The sequence below is a fragment of the Phascolarctos cinereus genome, unplaced genomic scaffold (genome assembly GCF_003287225.1).
Source record: "Phascolarctos cinereus isolate Bilbo 61053 unplaced genomic scaffold, phaCin_HiC Scaffold_2;HRSCAF=192, whole genome shotgun sequence".
Lineage (NCBI taxonomy): Eukaryota > Metazoa > Chordata > Mammalia > Diprotodontia > Phascolarctidae > Phascolarctos > Phascolarctos cinereus.
In genome coordinates, this window is record NW_027555625.1 from 332,343,614 (window position 1) to 332,366,134 (window position 22,521).

At 46.7% G+C, this 22,521-nt stretch overlaps 1 protein-coding gene across 4 annotated transcripts; it reads right to left on the bottom strand.

Moving 5' to 3' along the window:
* Positions 1-214: 214 nt before the first annotated feature.
* TSPAN17 (tetraspanin 17) lies at positions 215-20,604 on the bottom strand. Of its 4 annotated transcripts, XR_002326877.2 has the most exons (9): positions 20,386-20,604; positions 17,944-17,994; positions 17,635-17,781; positions 14,338-14,508; positions 9,991-10,116; positions 5,061-5,108; positions 2,376-2,492; positions 1,834-1,916; positions 215-863 (listed from the first exon to the last, which is right to left on the bottom strand). XR_002326877.2 is itself a non-coding variant. In XM_020998806.2 (8 exons), the coding sequence occupies exons 1-8, from the start codon at positions 20,470-20,472 to the stop codon at positions 798-800; spliced, it is 813 nt and encodes a 270-aa protein (XP_020854465.1). In that variant the 5' UTR covers positions 20,473-20,602; the 3' UTR covers positions 215-797. The 4 variants fall into 4 exon arrangements, 3 of the variants coding, with proteins under 3 accessions (XP_020854465.1, XP_078006430.1, XP_020854466.1); XM_020998806.2 differs by lacking the exon at positions 1,834-1,916 and having other exon boundaries at positions 20,386-20,602; XM_078150304.1 differs by lacking the exons at positions 1,834-1,916; positions 20,386-20,604 and adding an exon at positions 18,143-18,169.
* Between the last annotated feature and the right edge of the window lie 1,917 nt (positions 20,605-22,521).

Genomic DNA, 22,521 nt, shown 5'->3' on the forward strand with positions numbered 1-22,521 from the left:
TTGTTCATGGTCCCATAAGTGACAGTCAGGATTCAAGCTGAGATCTTTTGACTTCAAGCCCAGTTTTCTTTCTACTACACCTCCTTCTTCTTGTCTTACAGCTCTATGCTCGTGATCGGAGGAAGAACGAAACAAACAGGCCTCTTGCCGCCTGCTTCGTGCAGGGCCTCCCAGTGTGGTGCAGTTAACAGGCAGAAGGCACACAGCAAGTGAGTGAGGGTGAGGACAGTTTATTAGTCTCCACGGGGTTGGTGGGGGCAACAGCAGAACCCCTCCCCACTCCAGCTTTCCCCAGCACACTCCCTCCCCGCCTCACAGCAGGTTCTGGGGTCCGGGTAGCATCATGGAATGATACTGTTCCCTTTATCACGACTCTCAGGAATCATTACCCAATTTAGAACCTTTTATTCTCCCCCTACCCCTCATTATATGGAGCTGTTTCCATGACAACCAGCCACCCCAGAAGTCCTTGTCATCATCTCTGGACTTCACAGCTGTGCCCAGGGGAGGGAATAGACAGCTGCACCCCTTCCATCACCCCAGCATGGACACAGACCCCATCCCCACTCAATACAGTTCTCTGTAACCTAAATATAAATACCCTCCCTGCAGCCCCACCCGACCATAGCAGCTCAGGGGTGCCAGGGCCATTGATCGAGGTGCTGGTGGGGGCCCCTCAAGGTGGGCCTGCTAAAGCCACCCCTGGAGTTCATCCGCATAGCCGACTGTGGCCCTGGCCGGGGCTGCCCACCCTCTGAGGCCTTGATGCTGCTGGCTCAGAGTCACCCTCTCCGCCCTCACCAATTGGCTTTCACTGCATTGATGTCGCTCACAAGATTCTGGGCCAAGCAAATGCCAAAGATCTGCAAAATGAAGAGAACCAAGGGGTCAAAGGACAGGTCCTCTTCCACCTCGATCCCATTTTCCCTCCCCATGGCCGCCACACCCTGGTCCAAGGCCCCATCACAACCAGCCTACCCTATTGTAACAGCTTCCTAATAGGTTCTCCCCATCTCCAGTATACCTGGCTGGGGCTGGGTCACCCCATCTCTCCTACCTTCAATGGCCATGGTAGAACCCTAGCTTGAAAATTAGAAAACCTGACTTTGACTCCCAGTTCAGTCCTTTACAAGCTGCATGACGTTGGGTAAATTGCTTAGCTCTCTGCAGGTCAGTTTCTTCATCTGTAAAATGGGGGTATTAATTCTTACACTACCCTACCTCACAGTGTTCTTAGAAGAGCTCTGTGAACCTGAAAGTAAGATGGGACCACAGGATTCAGAACTGAAAGGCACTTTAGGGATCCTCCAGTCCAAGCCCTAAATTTGCTAGGTGATAAAGTTGACCCCAAGAGGTCACAGTCACAGAGCTAGGGAGTCAAACCTGGCCCTCCTCAATCCCAATCCATGGCTATTCCCAATCCATCACTGAAAAATAGGGGCTGCTCTTATGATGATGATGATGCAATATAATCTTAACTCCTTAGCATGACATTCAAAACCCTCTACAACCTGGCTCCCAATTACTTACTAGGCTTGTGTCCCATTACTCCCCCTCACAGGAGATGCCCCAGCCAAACTGGATGACTGAACATTTCCTGAATGCCATCCCACTGACTCCCCCCCTCCCCCACCAATCTTACCTGCCCTTCAGGACCCACCTCAGCTGCCACTTCCTCTAGGAACCCTTCCCTGACCCAGCCCCCACACCCCAGAGCAAAAAGAAATCTGTCCCCCTTCGGAGTGTCAAGAGGCATTTTCTTATCCCTCTTTTACTGTCCTGAGCATGCATAACCTGCCTGGTTTACTGGAGTGACTGGTGTCAGTTTCTTACCACTCACAGGACCGAAGAGGCCAGCTGGTACAACACCTTCTCTGTACAGGGGAAGAATCTGAGGCCTGGGGACATTAAGCGACCTGCCCCGGCAGGTCATACAGGCAATAAGCAACAGAGACAGATCTGAATCCGGGGCCCTCTGACTCAAAATCCAGTGCTTTCCACTACCTTGTAGGAGGAAGAGCAGAATAGAAATTGTGCTGGATTTGTAGTCAGGGGCCCAGGTTCTGTCACTCATAAATGAAAAGTCCCTTAAATTCTCTAGGCTTTAGTTTCTTCACCTGGAAAATAAGATTTTTGGACTAGAGAGTACCTTCTAGCTCTAATCTATCCTGCTGGCCTCTGGCTCATAGAATACTATCAGTTACCTGAGGGCAAGACCCAAGGCTTGGGCTCCTCTGCCTCCCCCTGGGGACCCAGCACAAGGAAATGGCTGATGGACCTGGACCAGCCCAAGTGGGTTAGCCCGAGGCCCCTTAGGATTACAGGGGGTATCCAGGGGATAAGGGAGCCCCCAAGCAGGGCCTGGCTGGCAGTACCTGGAGCATGGCAATGCCCACGAAGACCCCAGCCACCACAACCAGGTTGTCTTGGAGCCACTTTTCAAACTGGCCCACACAGCCTTTTGTGTAGATGAAGCTCTGTTGCTCCAGTTCCTTTGAATCAAGCACAGGCAATTAATACATGTCCACAGATGATCAAGCATCGCTCCCCTACTCACCCCACAGTGTTTATAAAGGACTTTCCTCATAACTACTCTCGGTAGGTATTATCACTCCCACTTTACAGATGAAGAAACTGAGGCTCAGACAGGTTCTTTGATTTGTGCGTATACAATTGTAATAGACTCCTAACTGATCTTCTGGCCTTTAGTCTCACCCTAGTCTTCCCCAGCCCTGAAGCTTCAAAGCGCCCTTCCCAGCAGGGCTCCAATGATGTTCCTAGTAGCTTATAAGTGGCTCCCTACAGTCTCTAAAACATCTTTGTTATTTAAAGCCATTCACAGTCTGGCTCCAGCTTACCAAAAGTCGAATTATTCTTCTTATACTACCCTACGTCAGTGAAGAGCTCTGTGAACCTCAAAGTGAGATAAGACCACAGGATTCAGAACTGAAAGGGACCTGACAGTCCTCCAGTCCAAGTCCTAAATGTACAGGTGACAAAGCTGACCCAGAGTCCCGTGCCCCACCCCCACCCCCAGCACATTCTAAGCTCTTGCCAGACTGGCTTACTTTGCTGGGTTACATTCCATCTCTGATCTCCAGGCCTGCCCACGTGCCTGGAATGCTCTTCTACCTCCCAGGTTCCAAGGCCGAGGTTAACTTCCTCTGGGGTTACTGCCCTATCCCCAAAGACTAAGTTTGCATTTCATTTAGATTCAGGCTCTTCTTATCAGCGTCTAAGTGGCATCCACCCTTCCCCCTACCCCCAGCAGAATGTAAATTCCCTGAAGGCACATGGCAACAGCTAAATAAATGCTCATTGTTTTGACCAAATCATATCTCTGCACAAAAAATTTCAGAGGCTACCCACTGTCCTCTAAATAAAGTATATAAATTCCTGGCATTCAAGGTCCACTATAATCTGATTCCAACTTCCCAGTTAAGTCTTATCTCTCACTAAGTCTACATTTCAGTCAAACTACCTACTAGTCTTTCCTTCTCCTATCTCAAGCTGGGAAGAGACTCTTCTCCCCCCCCCCCCCCCCCCCCCCCCCCCCCGCTCACTCCACACTCCATCTCTAGCTGTGAAAGTCCCTCCAACTCAGAAACTACCTTCCCCTGGAGCCTTTCCTTAACCACCCCATTCCATCCCCACCACCAATAACTGACCATCTCCTCTCCACTTGAAAGTGCCCTCTCCACCCAAAGGAGTCCCAAAGCAAAATTCCTCAGAATCTCTACCCTGGGGAGGCCAAGGTGGTACAGTGAAAACTGTAGGATTTGGAAGCATGGGTTCAAATCCTGGACCTGCCACTTACTAGCTTTGCCTGTCCCTTTTAGCAAGTCTCTTCCTCTCTCTGACCCAGTTTCCTCATCTGAAAAATGGGGATAACAATTTTTGTACTACCTATATCTCATGGCATTAGAGTTGTATGCTGTCAAGGGTAAGGGAAATAGGAGTTCCTTCCAGAGCCTCCTGAGATCTCAGGGACCGCCCAGTCCTCCTAGTAGCAAAAACTGAAGGGCCATGTGGGAAGGGCAAAGTTCTGGAAACCATGCCAATGGAAGAGGAGCTAAAGGAACTGGAGAGGGTCAGCTGAGAGAAGAGGCAGATGGAGAGAGATGTGACATGTCTTAAAAACTCAGAAGGGCTAAGACAGATTCATTCTATTTAACTAACAGCAGCAGAGGAGTTATTGTTTGTTCTTTTCAAAGAGAACCAAAGACACAGGGTGATGTCTTGACTTGTGCACGAATCGGATTTAAGTGAGGCAGAGCTGCAGAAAGTGGTCAGCCTCACTCTCTCTCCCAGAGTCATCCAAGTCCAGCAGCAGGATAAAAATCAGGATGACTACTGATGGCCCAGGATGCAGTGGATGACCTTGGTGTCTTCAATGTCTGCCCAAGGTCTAAGTGCTCCGCAGCACCCGCTTCAGCTGCCTTCAAAGCCATTGAAACAAACTGTTCCCATCCACCCATTCTGCCAGGCGACTGGACACCCCCTAAGGTCTCCAACAGGTTTGAAGCCTGTTGGTTATCCTCCACCTGGCTTAGCCTGTCTGCTGAGACAGTTTTAGCAGGGAGTGGCCACTGTGCACGCTGTTGCTTTTTGGAGCCAAAGGTAAGAGTTGGGTGAATCAGGTGAACACCAAAGGTAGATGAGCAGCCCTGAACAGGGCTCGGCAAGCTCCTACATCAAAGTACTAGTCCTCCTGAACATCCCACATAGGAAGCAGAGGCAAAACCACTGGCTTTATAGTACCAGGAAGAGAAAGTGGGTTCAAATAAGGAAGAACTTCCAACCAATTGGAGTTGTCCATTCCCAGAATCCTCTACATCACTGGAGGTCTTCAAGAAGAGGTTAGACAGCCCTCCCTTGTCAGGGATGCTGGAAGCAGAGATTCCTTCATGTGGTGAGAGGTCATACTAACTAACCTCTAAGGTCCCCTCTAGCCCTGGGATTGTAGACTAGCAACCTTACACTAACCATCGGCTGTAACCCCATGCCCCTCCCCCCAGACTCCAGTCCCACTGGTCCTCACTCCCATATTTCCCCCTTACCAGTTTGAGCCGGACATCATAGCCACACTGGGTATTGAGAACATCCTCCTGAGGAAAAACAGACTTATTAGAGACTGGATCTTTACTCTGTCCTTCAATCAATCAATCAATTAACCAACCAACCAATACTGATTTACTAAGCACTTTGCTAGGAGCTGGGGATACAAATTCAAAAGTGAGTTGGCAGTTCCAGCCATCAAGGAGTCGACATTTTCTTTACTTCTGGGCTTCAGCTATGCTTCACAACCATGCTCGGCCCATCAGATAACACCCCCCATGACATCCTCAGCCTGTCAGGAAAACCTACTGTCAGTAGTCAGAGGCCCCAGATTCTGCCACTAATGAATGAAAAATCACTTATGTTTTCTAGGCCTCAGTTTCTTCATCTGGAAAATAAGACTGTTGAACTAGACAGTCTCTAATAAGCCCTTCAAGCTCTAATCTATCCTACAAGCAGCTCTCACTCCTAGAAAGCTGTCAATTTCCTAAAGGCAGAACCCAAGCATTGGTCTATTCTGTCTTCCTCTCAAGACCCAGCATGAAGAAATGGCTGGCTGACCTATACTTAGTTCTCAGTGACAGGCAAAGGCCCAAAATCCCTTAGGATTTCAAGAGGTACCACAGGGATAAAGGGAGCCCATAAGCAGGGCCCAGCCTGCAGTACTTGGAGCATGGCAATGCTCATGAAGACCCTGGCCACCAAACTATCTCTAAGTTACTTATTACTAGGGCCAAACTGACAAAGATAACGAAAGATAGGAATAGGCAATATTAGAGGGATCAAGGAAAGATGGCAGCCCTAATGCATTGTTGGTGGAACTGTGAATTGGTAGAACTATTCTGGAAAACCACCTGGAGTTATGCAATGAAAATAATTAAAACATCCATAGCCTTTGATCCAGAAAGTCCTCCATAAGGTATATACTGCATGGAAGTCTGACAAAAAGAAGGGACCCCTAGACACCAAAGAATTTATACCAGTAATGGTGGGGTTAGCAAAGGACCAGAAACAAAGCAGACGGCCATCTAGTAATCAGAGAATGGCTAAACAAGTTCTGGTGCAGGAATGTGATGGAATATTCCTGCACTGTAAGAAGCCACTGACACAAGGGACACAGAGAAGCATGGAAAGATGTATATGAACTGTTGCAAAGTGAAGTAAGAAGAGCCACAGGAAAACAACATGTACAAAGACTACAATATGTAAAAGGAAAGCATAATAGCAGAATTGAAAAGGAACAATGGAATTATAGTGACCAAGGCTGGCCCCAAGGAACTGATGGATATGACAAAATACCTCCCCCCGTTTTCCAGATGAAGAAACTGAGGCCTAGCTCTCTGCAGAAATTAGAGAGTGAAATACTGCATACAACATCAGACTTTTCCCCCCCCAAAGGCTGTTTAGTTGTGTGGAATTTTTTTTTCTTTCTTTCTACTTTATTGTAAGGAATGACTCTGGGGAAAAGAGAACTACATGGAAACAGAAATGATATAAGAACAAAAAATATAAATAGAATTTTAAGAAAACAGTCATTACTAGGTTATCTGGAACTCTTAATAGAAACTTCTAGAAACCCACACATTTCTGGGAAGCATAGGTAAATATTCTGTTTACGCTAACATATTCCATCTTCTAAATAAATCATCACCACCAAAAGGAGACCTTCCTTTTTTGAAAATCATAATTTAAAGATTTAATTTTCAGTTCCAAATTTTCCTCCTCCCACTTTGCCCCTACTCACTGAAGAAAAGAAAAACAAAACCCATCACAAATATGTAAATCAAGCAAAACAAATCCATACATTAGCTGGGGGAAAGAAAGAAAGGAGAAAGGGAGAGAAGGAGGGAAGGAAGTATGCCTCAATCTGCACTGAGTTCCTCAGCTCTCTGTTTGGAGGTGGATAGCATGTTTTAGCCAATGGAATGGTGGTTGGTCCTGTTGATCAGAGTGCCTAAGTCTTTCAAAAGTTGTTTATCTTTACAATATTGTTGTTACTGTAAAAATTGTTCAAGGAGATCTTTCAACAAGGCAGCAACTTCTTTAAACGCAGGCCAGGGTGTTGAAAAACTTTCTTTGTTGAAGTTTTTGGGGTTTTCTTTACAAATACACTGAAGCGGTTTGCCATTTCCTTCTCCAGCTAATTTTACAGATGAGGAAACTGAAACAAACAGGACTAAGTGACTTGCCCAAGTCACACAGCTAGGAAGTATCTGAGGCCAGTTGTGAATTCAGGTCTTCCTCACACCAGGCCCAGTCCTCTATCCACTGCTCCACCGCCTGGCTGCCCTTCTTCCTACTACACCACACTGTCTCTATGAATATCATGAACACACTACATCCAAAATTCACCCTTAAGTGGCAAAACCCCACTATATTATCCTTCATCCCATGGGGCTAACTGTCCCGTAGTGCTTTGAAGTCATGCATATGAGGGACCGATGAATACCAGATGGCATCTGCCTGTTTTTAGTGTAAATAGCATCAAATACTTATGCTTTAAAAATGATCCACTTGGGAGACTGAGAACATCCTGTACCCTGGGCCTCCACTCCCCAGGGGCTTGCTACAATTATTGGTAAAAGATGTAGTACAGGCATGAGATTGTCTTTGGCGCTGCTGCAGCTCAGAACTCCCCAACCTGCGTGATTCACCCACCTCAGCCTCACCAGAAGCAGGGACTAGAGGTGTGTGCTGCCAAGCTCGGCAAAAACACATATTTTTTTAAAGAATAACTGGCCTGGGGGCAGCTAGGTGGCACAGTGGATAGAGCACTGGCCCTAGAGTCAGGAGGACCTGAGTTCAAAGCCAGCCTCAGACACATAACACTCACTAGCTGTGTGACTCTGGGCAAGTCACTTCACCCCAACTGCCTTACCCCCGCCCAAAAAAAAGAACTGGCCTAAGGGATATTTAGCCTACAAATCTAGACCCTGGTTATTGTTCTCTTGTGTTTCCCTCAATCAATTTTCTAGAGTTTCATACAGGGCTAGGCACTCAGAAGATATCAAGAACAAAGGACACTTAGTCCTGTCTTCCTCAGATGCGGTCAGACAGCATCTCTTTTTTTTTTTTTAATTAAAAAAATTTTTTTTTTTTGGTGAGGCAATCAGGGTTAAGTGACTTGCCCAGGGTCACACAGCTAGTAAGTGTCATGGATCTGAGACTGGATTTGAACTCACATCCTCCTGACTCCAAGGCCACAGCTCTATCCACTGCGCCACCTAGCTGCCCTCAGACAGCATCTCAAGGATGGTGTCCACATCTGAACACTATTTCAGAAACATCACTGATAAGCTGGAAGACAGTCCTCAGGAATGCGACAAGCATGAGGAAAGGCCTGGAAACCACGACACCTGAAGATGGATGGAAGAACTAGGGATATCTGTATCCGAAATGAAAAGGGTCTTGAAAATTGTTTTCAAGAGTGACCTTGGACAAGTGATTTCACTTTCTAGCCTCATTTGTGTCATCTGTAAAATGAAGAGTTTGTGCTAAATAATCCCTAAGTCCGCTCCCAACCCTGAAATACTAAGATCACAAGTATCTGAGAGACTATCATGGGGAAGAGGGATTAGATTTATTTCGCTTGGTCCCAGAGGGCAGAATTAGCTCTAGTGATTACAAACAGCAGAGATGTTTTAGTTCCATATGAGGAAAAACTTTCTCATTATTAGAACCATCCAAACGTAGAATGAGCTGCCTTGGGGGATGGTGACAGGGAAAACCTCTACCATGGAAGGTCTTCAAGGAGAGGCTAGAAGACCACTCATCAGGGATGTGGTAGGGGAAACTCATGCCCAGGCACCAGGGACCCTAGAGATCTCTAAGATCCCTTCCAGCTCCGAGATCACTGCCAAGTTTCCCCAGGCTGTCTTGATGCATCTAGATCAATCCACCCTAGGCTAGACTCAAAGCCTAGCAGGTCCATCCATAGACACCCCACAGCCTCTAGGCCACTGGATTTCCCAATATCAGTGCATCACGAGGTTAAGAGATTGCTTGGTACAATGGACAGACCACTGTCTTTTGAGTCACTGGATCTGCATTCAATTCTCAGCTCCAGTAGTTTCTATTTGTATGACTGGGCAGGTCATGTTTCCTCTCTGGGGCCTGTACTTATACCACCCTCCCAGGACCACTGTAAATCTTAAAGTGCTACAGAAATGTGAACTATTAAAGTCCCTCCCAGTCCTGACATTATATATTCTAAGGTCCCTCCCAGCCCTGACAGTCTATGTTCTAAGGTCCCTCCCAGCCCTGACATTCTATGTTCTAAGGCCCCTCCAAGCCCTGACATTCTATGTTCTAAGGCCCCTCCCAGCCCTGACATTCTATGTTCTAAGGCCCCTCCAAGCCCTGACAGTCTATGTTCTAAGGTCCCTCCCAGCCCTGACAGTCTACATTCTAAGATCTCTTCCACTTGTGACATACTGTGTCCTACAATCCCGTCAAGGGATGACATTATATTTCATGTTCTAAGGTTCCTTCTAGTTCTGCCATGCTAGGTTTCTATAAGTGCAGAAGAATGGAGAAGTATGGATAATGAAAACATTTTCTGTCCCATCAGAGGGTACTGAATTGGGGGTTTTTTTGGTTTGATTCAGTTTTGAGGGGAGGGTAGAAGGATTTTTGCCTACCTAAAGGTGCTTTGCAAACTAAGGCCAAAGAGAATATTAGTTTACCCTTCTTAGACCCTGCACCTCCAAGGTAAAATGCCAACCAGGCATGGTATCTAATCCATAAGCAAAGAGAAATGACCATCTATAGAGAACAGCATGCTAGTAAGGTGGCCTCTAGGCAAATGGGAGCTAAAGCTTGCAACACTCAGGAAGGAGGCCAGAGTGGAGTGACCACTTTTCTCAGTCCTCGTCCCACCAGGCTGGAGCTGCTGCCACCATCCCTGCCCAGCCCAGCCCAGCCCCTGCTCACCGCAGGATCCTTGACACAGCAGGAGAAGGGCACCCCACAGCGCTCACGGCTGGGGTTCCAGTCAGTGCAGTTAAAATAGATGTTGAGGTTCCAGTCGCTGGGCCCTCGGGCTCCGCAACATGACCACTGGGAGGAAGAGGAGCCCGGGTGAGAGAATGGGACAAAGGGAGACCTCCTTACAACAAAGATCCCTCCCTTCCCCAAGGCTCTGTCCCCTGCCAGATCCCCAGTACACAATGCCCAAGCCCTGCCAGGCCTGGCCCCATCGGCAAGGACCCCTGACTCAACATGATGTGGTCAAGTACTTGCTGTGGTACCCAATCCATCCCATGACCTCTACCCGCATCTGAGGTCTACCCAGACCTTTGGCCCCTGCTCTGGAAGGAAGGTAGCACCACCCAAATCAGGCCAGGAGCAGAGCACCCCTCCCCTAAAATAGACCTAAGGCTAAAAGAACCAGGTGTAAGCTCCTTGAGGGCAGGGCCTGTTTCATTTTTGTCTTTGTATCTTCTATACTTAGTAGGGTCTGGTATATAGTAGGTACATAATAAAGTAATAAAATTAAAAGTTGTAAAGTAATAAAATAATAAAATTAAATTACTGATTGATGTGGGCCTCAGCTATTAAAAAAAACAAACTGGAAAGCTTCCCTTCTTTCTAGAAGTCAGTTTCAGATGAGTCCTCAGGACCCTTTTGGCCCATCCAAAGAAAGGGGTATCTAGTATGAATTTGGGGGGTGACCTGTGTGCCCAACGGGAATGTTTATGATTCTTTCTTTCTTCTTCCTCCTTCCTCTCTTTCTCCTTGGTCTGAAGACAATGAAATAAAAACAAGGCACTTGACTGGCAGAGAGAAAACCTATAGTTGATGGACCATTTAAAAATCCCACCATTAAATGATGGTCATTTAACACCTCATGTGACCTTGGGCAAGTCCCTTCCCTTCTCTGGGCACAGACGCCTTTATCTGTAAAATGAAGGGGTTAGATGGCCAGAGATGGCCTCTGAGGTCCCTTCCATCTCTAAATCTACAATCCTATAAACCTATGAATTTGTGTATATTTTTTTCTCTTGAATGAGCTCCACCCAGAGAGCCCAAGGAGGCAAATTCCAAAAACAAAATGAGGGTTCTCTGAGAGATCTTCCTTTATGGCCAAAAGGGAGCAGGACGGTGTGGGGTTGGGGGGTGGAGGGGTTAGCCTAGAGAGGAAACAGAAAGTGCAGGACTCAGGAACAGGAGATCTGGGCCCAATTCATATTTCTGACTACTATCTCACTACTGTTCCTTTAACTAAAGATGGGATTGGACTTGAAGACCTCTGACATCCTTTCCTACTCTAAAATTCTCTGATCCTAGGAGTTGTGTGGCTACTGGGAGTCATTGCTCTGTTTCTTCCATCAGTAAAGAAGGGATAATAAATACTCAGAAAACTGTGCTCAGGTTTCCCCACCCATCCAATGCAGGCTGGGACAGGATGGATTGCTTTAATACACCTTAAAATGACCTTCCCCTGACATGGCCTGGGACCAAATCCCAGCTCTGCCACTGAATACCTCAGATGACCTTGGACGAGTCCCTGCCCCTCTCTGGCGCTAGATTTCTTTATCTGTAGAACGAAAGGATTAGATGGCCAGAGATGGCCTTGGAGAGCCTTTCAGCTCTAAGTCGATAATCCTATAAACCTATGAATTTATATATTTTTTCTCTTGAAAATAATACTTCAATATATTGTAAATACATCCTAGGAAAACATTCTCTGGCTCTTTAGCCAAGCAGGGAAGAGGAAAAAGTGAGAAATAGGTGCTGGAACCAGACAACAAGAGACAGTGACCAATGGGAAGGTCAGCAGGCCCAGGGCTAAAGGGTGGAATGCAAGAATCAGGTTAGTTGAGAAAACAATAAAAGGTATGAGCCTGAGGGTTGAGGGTCACCAAGTCTGAAAAGGAGCAGAAGATGGATCTGGGAAGGCCTAAGGTCAGAGGCAAAATCCTCTTAACCTTTTTGGTGTCCTGGGACACCTCCATGGAAAAATGTTTCTAAATCCACAAAATACAACAAAGGGAAACATAGTCATTTGTTTTTTAAAAAGTTCCCAGGACCCCAGGTTAAGAACACTGCTGTATCTACCACTTTGCATGAGGCCATGGAGTCAGCCTTTACCAGAGAAGGGGACAGGCATGCTCAACGGAAACAGGAAACTAGCTGGGAGTATTGGCAGGAGGCAATCCAAGCAGAAAGATCTAGGATCCTTTCTGGGGTTCATAAGGGGAAGGACTAATGAGAAGGAGGGACGGAGACAGTAGGAGGTGCCAGAACAAAAAGAAAGCAGGCAGTGTCTGATGTCTGATCAACAATGGGGAGACGAGAGAAAAAAGGGTCAGTAGTGGCTAAAGACTGGATTTCCTCTGAAGACCTTCTCACAAACAATGGCTGAGGGGACCTACTGTGTTAGTTTTAAGGCAGAAGCAGCAATCTGTGAATCAGACCCAGCTAAGCAGAATGAGAGAAAAGTTTGGGTCTGTGCCCACTTAACTTGAGAGCCCCAGGACAGCTGCAAACTCCCGTCAGTAGTGAGAGTTAGTGGCTGAGAGCCACAGAGAACTAAGGAAGCCAGTAGCAGCAAATCCAAAGGGTGAGGAAAGTGCTCCAGTGACCTAAAGACTGCACAACGTCCCGTGATTCTTCCAGAGGCAAAGAAGGAACAATTAGGTATATGCAAGATTTAGGTTAGTCTCTCCACTAAAGAAGGTAAAAAGGGCAGAAAGAATCTTTCAATATACCAGGAGTTTTTAACCTTTGTGTGTGTGTCCTGGACCCCCTTTGGCAGTCTACTGAAGCTTACGGACCTCTTTCTCAAAATAATGTTTTTAAACAAACAAAACAAAATGTATAAGCTTACAGAAGAAACTAATTATATTGGAATGCACTTAGCAAAATATTTTCTTCAAAAGACAACTTTAGGGACCCTGGGTTAAGAACCCAGGTCTGCTGTAGGCACTCCACCTTAGCAGTGTGAATGAAAGATTCCTGGAAAGAATGGAAGAGGTGCTTTTAGTGAACAATGAATAAAATTAATTTGAGACAGAAAGAATTCCTAAGCTGTGTCAGAAGGCTGGAGCACAGAAGAAGCCACAGAGAAGGAAAGAAAGGATTGCTAAACCTTTGAGGCTATGGCACATTCTGAGGCTTTTTCCAGAAAAGGTGGGGCTGAACCCTTAGAAGAGAAAGCCAATTTCTCCTCTGATAATGAGGACCCAAACCAGGGTATTGATCCCAGGAAAAAGAGAGGAGCAGTGATCCTTGAGAGAGAATCTATCAATGACCATGAGTAATAAATAGGGAGGTATGCTGCCTTCTTAGACCACAAAACTAGGATGTGACAGAAAGCTTCAAAAGACTGTCAAACCTGACATTTCTAGTGATTCTAAGGATATACAATATTGTTAAAAAGAACCCAGAAAGCATCATGAAGGATTTGGAAGGCCTGGGAAGGAAACTAATGACCTTAGGGACCCAGGTGATGTTTTCATTGTTACTATCCATGGAAGAACAAGGGCTTCAGAATGGAAAGGCAGATTTGGGAAGTGAACAGCTGGTTAAGAAGATCATGTCTTGAGAGCAGGATTTGGATTTCTAGCCTACATGGGCTAGTACATCCCCAGTACCAAAAGAACAGGCAGATATGATGGCTGAGCCACCCTCGGTGATCTTTGGAAAACTGTGGGCAACAGAAGATGTGCTACTAGGGGACTGGAGATGGGCAAATGTCCCAATTTCCTGGATTCTTCAACTACAGGTTGGAGAGCTCTAACACTTACTAGTCTTATGGCTAACTTTTTTGAGCCTGTTTCCTCCTCTGTAAAATGGGAATAATACTTATGACGTGCTACCTTACCAGCTTATTGTGAAGAAAGAACTTCACAAACATTAAAGTACTACAGAAACTTAAGTTTTTTTTTTTTGCTAGGGTTAAGTGACTTGCCCAGGATCACACAGCTAGTAAGTGTTATGTGTCTGAGGCCACATCTGAACTCAGGTCTTCCTGAATCCAGGCCCGGTGCTCTATCTACTGCGCTACCTAGCTTGAGTCTTGAGTTTTTACTTTGTATTTGAAGGCAATGATAAAGTTACTCCCACCACACAAACATACAACCCTTTCCTCTCTCCAACCTAAAAATATGTGACCTAAACCAGATTGCTGCCCTGGATCACCACATTATACGGGAGGTAAAACTGCTGGATTCTCCTCTTGTGAGCCCTCCTTCCTCATCCTCCTAATCCTACTACCCCCCATGGAGAAAAGTCCGGGGCACCCGTAGGACCATGGTTGAAACTGTGATGACTCACATATTCCTGAGCAAAGTCGATGAGGTTTTGCAGGTCAATATCATCCCGATAGGCCTTGACGTTGTTGTTGATGAATATATTGAGCTGGTCTCTAATCCAGTCCTTGAAAACGAAGGCCAGGATTCCTGTGGCCAGCTCCAGAAAGAAGATGAGGCCAAGGAACACCGAGAACTGGGAAGAAGGTGGATGGGAGTGGGGGGGGAGGGGACACAGAGTGAATGGAAGATGGTAGAATCCAGCTTGAATCCTACCCCCAGCCCTGAACCCACCCAGATTAAGGAGGTAATGGACAAGGGCAAAGGCAGGCTGGAGTAGTGAAAAGAATGCTAGACTGGGAGTGAGGAAACCTAGTGAGGGCTCTAGTCCTAGATCTGCCACTAACCTGATGTAGATTATTTCTAATCTCTAGGACTCAGTTTCCCAATTTACAAAAAAGATTGTTGGCCTAGATGACCTCTCAAGGCCTTTTACATATGGCCCCCACCCCTGAGATAGATGATTCCTGCTCCAAGGTCTACCAGAAGACTGAAGTGGGGTTAGGGGGCAGGCAGGGAAAGGCCTGCTTGAGATTCAAATTTTTACTCCCCAGTCTCTTCTTAATTTCCATAAACTTGCCTCCTGTCAGCAGAACCACCTTAGACCCATGGCTACAGATCAGATGTTACTAGAAAATAGGTACAGAAAGGTACTGAGGGTAAGGGATTCCTTTCAGAGGCAGCAAAAGGGCATTCATTGATGAAGGAGCCAACCTTGGGCTCCTTCCACAGTGGGGATGTTGTCTTCTATTTTTAAGGTGATGAAAGCCTTGTATCCACACAGCTGACAAAGTGATTTTCCTAAAACACAGCTCTGACCATGTCACCCTCCTATTCCAGGAACTGCGATGGCTCCCTATTACCTTCAGGATCAAATATAAACGCTCTTCCAGCCTGATTACGTTCTATACCTGCTACGACCCATTCCCCCCATCCAGAGCCCCAATTCACTCTAACCTTCCTGATGAGGCACCATCTCTCTGTCATTACTTCCCAAGTCTTCTGGACCATGCCATTTGCCCTGTTACTCCCCCTAAGAACCACCTGGGTCTTTTTATCTGCCACCAACTGAACATGAACCCTGTTATATAGGCTGTCTCCCTCAATTAGAACGTGAGCTTCTTGAGAGCAAAGACTGTCTGGATTTTCACTTTTTATACCCAGCGAGTAGCCAGGGGTTTCCCTCATAGAAAGCATTTAACAAATACTTTCCCATCCCATTTACCCTCCCTATGGCCCAGCCAAATTGGCTTTCTTGCTATTCCTCCCATCTCCATGCTTTTACCTTGGCTGTCCCCCATGCCTGAAGCACACTTCCTCCTCACTCCACCCTCACAGTCTCTTTTGAAACAGCTCAAGTGGTACCCTTTACATGAAGCCTCTCCTGATGCCCCTAGCTACTAGTGCTCCCCCTCCACGCTCCTTTCCAAATCAGCTCTATTTGGTACGCACGGTGTGTTGCTGTCTAATTGATCAGTTGTGTCCAACTCTTTGTAACCTCATTTGGGATTTTTGTTGGCAAAGATACTGGAGCGGTTTGCCATTTCCTTCTCTAAATGTATATTTACCTGCCTATATATGTACACATTGTATCCCCTGATGGAACATGAGTTCCTTGATGGCAGGGATTGTTTGGTTTTTTTCCTTATATCCTTATAGCATAGTACAATGCTGGCATATAGTAAACATTTAATAAATCTTTGCTGATTAATTGATTGATTTCTGGGCATTTACTAACTATGTGATACTGGATAAGTCATGACATATCTCTAAACCTCAGTTTCCTCATTTAAAAATTGGATATTATAATATTTGCATTACTTCCCCCTAAGAGAACTGTTGCAAGGCAAGTAAAAAAAAAATAAAGTAAAATAAAGTAAACCTTAGAGTGCTATAAAAATGGGAGGTCTTTTTTTTAATCTTTCCCTTGGGAAAAGAGGGCAAAGGTGCGGGGCAGCTGGCAACTCCTCTAAAGTCACAAGGTCATATTTCTAGAATTAGAAGGGACCTCACAGATCATCTAGTCCAACCTCCTCATTTTACAGATGAGGAAACTGAGGCCTGGGGAGGTGAAGTGTCTTACAAGTCATACAGGTAGTAAGAACCAGAGGAGAGATTTGAACTCAGATCCTCTGGCTCCAGAGCCTGGCTTCTTTTTCCCATATCACACAAGTTGTCTTCCAATGTCTTAGCACAGAATGATTCAGGCTCTGACAAGGGGAATAGCCCAGCAATGGATTGTATATCCTACAGTCAAAAGACCGGCCTAGCTAAGTGTGCTCTGGAGGCTCATCAGCTGGAAGATGGTCACCAGGGGATGAATATTTTGAGCCACAGCAGCTCATGAAGAGACTGTCTAGCAGGGCATGGCGCCACTGTGCTCTAACCCTGCATCATGGATTTTCTGAAGAACCGAAGACCAAAAAAGTTAATCGAGATTTTATTTCTGGCACATAGCACTGTACCTGGCACACAGAAGTGAGAAAAAAAAAACACACCAAAAAACTGGTTGATCGATTGACTGCTGCATCCTTAAAGTATTTATGTAGGCTGAACTGCCTAGACCAGCCATGCCGCTGGGAGGCTTACCGATAGGTACAATTGAGCCTGGTATGATTGAATGAACCAATAATCCTAAGCCAATGGTCCCAAATAAACAAATCTCAAATTGAGGTTTGGGGAAAAAAAAGTCTGGGACTAGAGGTACTTTTATTTGCTAGAAAAAAATAAAGGATCATAGATCCAGAGCTAGAAAGGACCTTGGAAGTCATTTAGCCCAACATCCTCATTTTATAGATGAGGAGGAAGTGGAGGCACAGTGAGTAGGTGGCAAAGATAGGTTTTCTACCCAGACCCTCTAACCCCAAGGCCAATCTTCTTCTATTACCGAACCTCACACTGTCTCTTCCCCAGGCAGCTAAACACCTTGGGTTAGGGCTTCCAGCACAGAAAGGATAATAGGCCAACCTTGGCCTGGACAACTGTAGTGAGAGATGACTTAGGAAGTCTAAGGACTGCCTAATCTGGCAAGGGAAAGTTTCCTTTTATATTTATTTCTAATTATATTCTCTCTTAAAAATGATTTCTCAAATTGTTCCAAGCTACCTTGGCTGAGCTCCCCGAGTCCAGCATGGGTCACTGGCCCTTATTTTCTGCTCACCCACTTCAATAGGTGACTCCTCCCCCAGTACAAAGGCTTACAATCCTTTAATAAATAACCTCCTACACCCCCAGGGGAGAGGGAATAACCCCTCACACTTACAAACTTGAGTAAGAAGGTGTTCTCCCGAAGGGCCCCGATGCAGCCTGCGAAGCCCAGCACAGACATGATACCTCCAATCACCACGAAGAACCACACGGGATCCAGGCCACTCAGGTGGGTGAGTGAGGAGATGTTGGAAAGGACACCCTGAACACAGAGCATGCAGGGAGGAAGGCTGAGAATCCCAGAAACAGTCCCACCTCTACCCCAACAGCCTACCCAGGCTGCCTCACCTTTGCCCAAACACTCCATCGCCTCAGGGCTCGGACCCAAACACCCCTCCCTTGTTGCCTCACCACTGGTGCTTACCTTCTCTCCCCAGGCCCACAAGCCTATGATCAGCAACACAGCCCCCAACAGCTGGAGAAGTAAGAAGAGGGAAATCAGGTATGTCTGCTAGGATAGGGCAGCAAAGGCCCCACACTCTACTATTCCCGTTATGTTCTCCACCCCAATGACAGTCCTGCCTGCCCCAGCCATCCTTGACCCCACCTTGGGGAATATGTACCTGAAAGAGCATGGCATTGTCCCCAGGGGCTACTTGGTCCCCAGAAACCTCTGCTCTCCTGATGCCTGGGCCTTCAGGGGTCTGGAGCAAGAGGGACCAAGAGTGAGATAGAAAAGGAGCCCCTCCCCATTAGCTCAGTTGTTTGTGTCCCAGTTTTAACTCGAACTTTGTAACCTTGGGCAGAAACTTCTACTTTCTGAGTTTTACTTTTATCTCTAACAACAATGATATTTATATTATACAAAAAGATAAGAACAAGGTAAGTGGGGATAAGAAGAAAAATGAAAACAAGACAATAATAATTCATTCTTATAAAGCACTTTATGATTTGCAAAGCACTTTTCTCAAACCAATCCTGTGAGAGCATACAACAAAAATACCAGCCCCATTTTACAGATATTCTCATCTGTCTCAAAGAAGCTAAGTGACCTGCCCAAGGTCATACAACTATTAATTGTCAGATATGGGATTTAAACCCAGTTCTCTCCTAATCCTCAAGTCCAGCAAATATTCCTTCCTGCCCTACATTGCCTCTCCAGAATCTGTAAAAATGGGGGGTGATAATACTGATACTACATGCCTCATGCAGTTTCTAGGAAAGTATGTTAAAAACTTGAGAGTGCCTATGGAAATGAGCTAACCCAATTACTATTAACTATACGTATTTCCATAGTGCATTGAAGTCATTAAAGAGCATGAACAGCTAATTCATAAAAAATGATTTCAACTAGCAACACAAAGCAGTAAATGACAGCTGTCAAATGAGTGGGGCAGACAGTCTGAGGGTGGTAAGCCTAGCTAAGAAGTCAATGCAAGCATCCCATAGAAAGGAGATAAGGGAATAGAGAAGGAGGAAAAGATGAGAGATCTTAGTGACTGTGTGACTTTGAGGGGCAAGGAAGCAGGAATCACAGATGACTTGGCAGAAACTGGGGGACCAAATCAGGGAGCCTCAGACTTCTCAAGTGTGGGATGAGTAATAAATATATGTTACCCCAGAGTAGAGGGGCCAATTTCCTGCTCAGGTTCTCTCTCATGAGGTTATGAGAGCACTATGTGGACAGACTTCTAGATAAGGAGTGAAATGTTCTGGATTCAAATTTAGGCTCAGCCACTTATAGCCTGTCTTATATGGCCTTGAGGAGGTCCTCTTTGGCCTGTTCCTCTCTCCCCTGCCCCTGCGGCCCCCCTAAAATGAAGGAGTTAAACAAGAAGTCCCTCCCAGACTTAAGTCAATGACCCTAGGATGATCTCTAAGGTTCCTTCCAGTTATAAATCCTATGCAATAAGCTGACACCAAGGCTCTCAGCCAGTTGAAAGGGCTAGATGAGACCCTTTGTGTCCACTCTCTGACCATTAGTCACTATAGCTGAAGAGCTCCCTCCCAAGAAGAGGGTCTTGGATTCAGGCTAAAGGAAAAGCAGGACTAAGCTAGGGGAGCTGGGGAAATTACAATGATAGAGAGGGGTAGGAAAAATAATGGTATACAGAACAGGCCAGAGCTAGCAACTGGCCAGGAGAAACAGGCCCTGCTCAGCATAGGGGCCACACCTTACCCCAAAATGTGGAGGTGAGGGCAGAGGTAGGATTCTGCAACTCTGTCTCTCCACTCACCCTGTTCCTGGGTGGCCAGGAGAGCCAAGTACTCAAATCCCCCTTAATTAAGTCCTATAAGGGTGACTCTCCTCCTAGAGAGAAGACTGGAGGGTGCGGATGGGGTGAATCTCTAAGATCCTCCAAAGAAATACCTTCCCAGATATACTTCAACCCTTCTTTCCCAGGTCTGGAGCAGCCGGTAGGCTGGGTCTTTAAATAGGGCCCCTGCAGGAGAAGACCTCATGCAATCGATTCCATGGGGAGCTGTGCCCCCCTTCCCCCCAGGCCTGAGGAGCAGCAAGTCTAGTCTACCAATGGCTGGCCAAGAGGACAGGCGACCCCTCCCAGACCCCTTTCCTCAGTATTCTCTTCCTCTCCCTTTCCCCAGGAAAGAAAGCCGTGTGGGTGGGGGCAGGGCAGCTCCCCATGAACCCCAGGGAAAAAAGGGGGTGGGGTGTAGCTCCTCCCCTCCCCCTCTTCCCAGGGAAGGGAAGGAAGGCGACTCTCCTCGGGAAGCCCAGGAAATGAATGGGGGAGGGTGGTGTGGGGGGCAGCCTCCCTCGCCCGCCAGGAAGCCCCGAGATGGGGTGCAGCCGGATCGTTCCCTCTTCCCCCGCCCCCCACGGCCTCACCCCCACCCCACTCACCCAGAAGACAATGTTGAAACCGAACAGGAAATATTTTCCGCAGCAGCCGACCTCGGGCTCCTGGAAGCGCTGCTGCTTGGCCGGCATGGTGAGCAGCCGGGGCGGCCGCCGCGCGCTGGGAGCCGCTCGCCCGGGGCCGGGGCCCGTGGCCCGCAGCAGCCCTGGGTTAGCGCCGGCCCCGGGCCTGGGCTGGCGGCCTCGGCTTCATGGCTGAGCCCACGCCGAGGCCCCGCCCCCCCGTCCCCGGCTCCGCCCGCCCGCCGGCCTCCTCCTCCTCCTCCCCCCACCGCCGAGGACCGCTAGCGGCACCAGCCGGCCCGGGACCCCCGGCTCTCCCTGCCGGGCAGCCCCCGCCTTGGGGACCTGGGCAATGCTACGGTGCACTGGCTAATGCAACTGTGCACTCGCGAATGCTGCGCCTCCTAATCGGTCTCTCTGCTTCGTGCCCCGGTCCGTGCTCCGCCACCTCGGACACAGATATATTCCTAAAAGTACCATTCTGGCCACGTCACTCCCCTGCTCAAGAAGTTGCAGCGGCTCCCTGTTGTCTCTAGGACAAAGCAGAAACTGCTCTGTTTGGCACCCAAGACTTCCCAGTCTGGCTCAACCTTCCGTTGCAGGGCTCCTTACACTTTACTTCCCTTTAGGCACTCTTCAGTTCCAGCCAGACTGTTCTTCCTACACTGAATTCCATCCCCACTCCTTGGCACAGGCTGTGCCTTATGCCTGGAATCTGCTGGGCCCTCACCTCCTGCCTCAGGGAATCTCTAGCTTCCTTTCAAGTTTTACAGAAGAGCTTTCCTGATCCTCCTAGCTGAGAATAGTGGTCCTCCATCTGAATTTACTTTGTATATATCTTGTATTCATATGTGTATGTTATTTCCCCTGATCCAGGGCTAGGTCTGTTTCATTCATGTCTCTCTATCCCCAGCTTCTAGCATTTAATAAATGATTGATTGGGTTCAACGTGAGTATCATCACCCCCAGCTTCTCAAGAACAACTGAAACTCACCAAAGTAAGGATGAAAAGCAGACTAGACTGGGAATCAGAAAACATGGGTTCAGATCCTGACTTTGCCTTTTACTAGCTTTGTGACTTTGGGCAAGGCACTCAGGGTGTAGGGATCGACACTGTGAGATGAGGCTAATAATGCTTGCACCACCCACCTGGACAGGATTGTTGAGGGGGAAACCCTTATAGAGTGTTACATATTCTTTTAAATCGGAGCTAATAGGTTATTATTCATTCTCAGACTTTCTTTCTGGCTTCCACATCTCCTGTCTCAGTTCAGACCTTGGTCACCTCTTATAATAGCTTCCCAATTTCGTTGTCCCCCTGCCATCCATCTAGCACAGTGGGTCACCTTCTTCTTGCAATCATGCCACTTCGTTGTTCAGAGACTTTTCAATAGCTACCCCTCCAAAGAAGTTCCCATACTATAAAGACAGAGTTCCTTGAACATGGGAAGTTTGTTTATTTAAAAAAAAAATCTGGCACTCTGGGTTTTCCATTCATCTCTTCTCTCACGTATTTTCATCTGGAAGAAGCTTCTAAAATGCTCAGGTCTCCAGACCTAAAAAAGAAAAAAACCCCAACAAATCCCTTGACCCTTGTTCCTCATATCTAGTCTTTCCTCCCATTTTTTAACTGATAAAATTCTTTATTTTATTTTAAAAGTCTATTTATTTCTTTTAATTTATATTTCTATTTTATTTCATTCAACATTCACTTTCACAAGATTTTGAGTTCTAAATTTTTCCTCCTCCCAAAGATGGCCTGCAATCTGATATAGGTTATACATATTAAATATATTTCCACATTAGTCATGTTGTAAAGAAGAATCAGAACCAAAGGGAAAAACCACGAGAAACTTTAAAAAAAAAAAGAAAAGAAAAGAGAAAACTGTATGCTTTGATCTGCATTCAGACTCCATAGTTCTTTGTCTGGATGTGGATAGCATTTTCTATTGAGAATCTTTTGGAGTTGTCTTAGATCCTTGCATTGCTGAGAAAGGCTAAGTCTATCAAAGTTGGTCATCGCACAATGTTGCTGTTACTGTGTACAGTGTTCTCTTGGTTCTGCTCACGTCACTCAGCATCAGTTTATGTAAGTCTTTCCAGGTTTTTCTGAAGTCT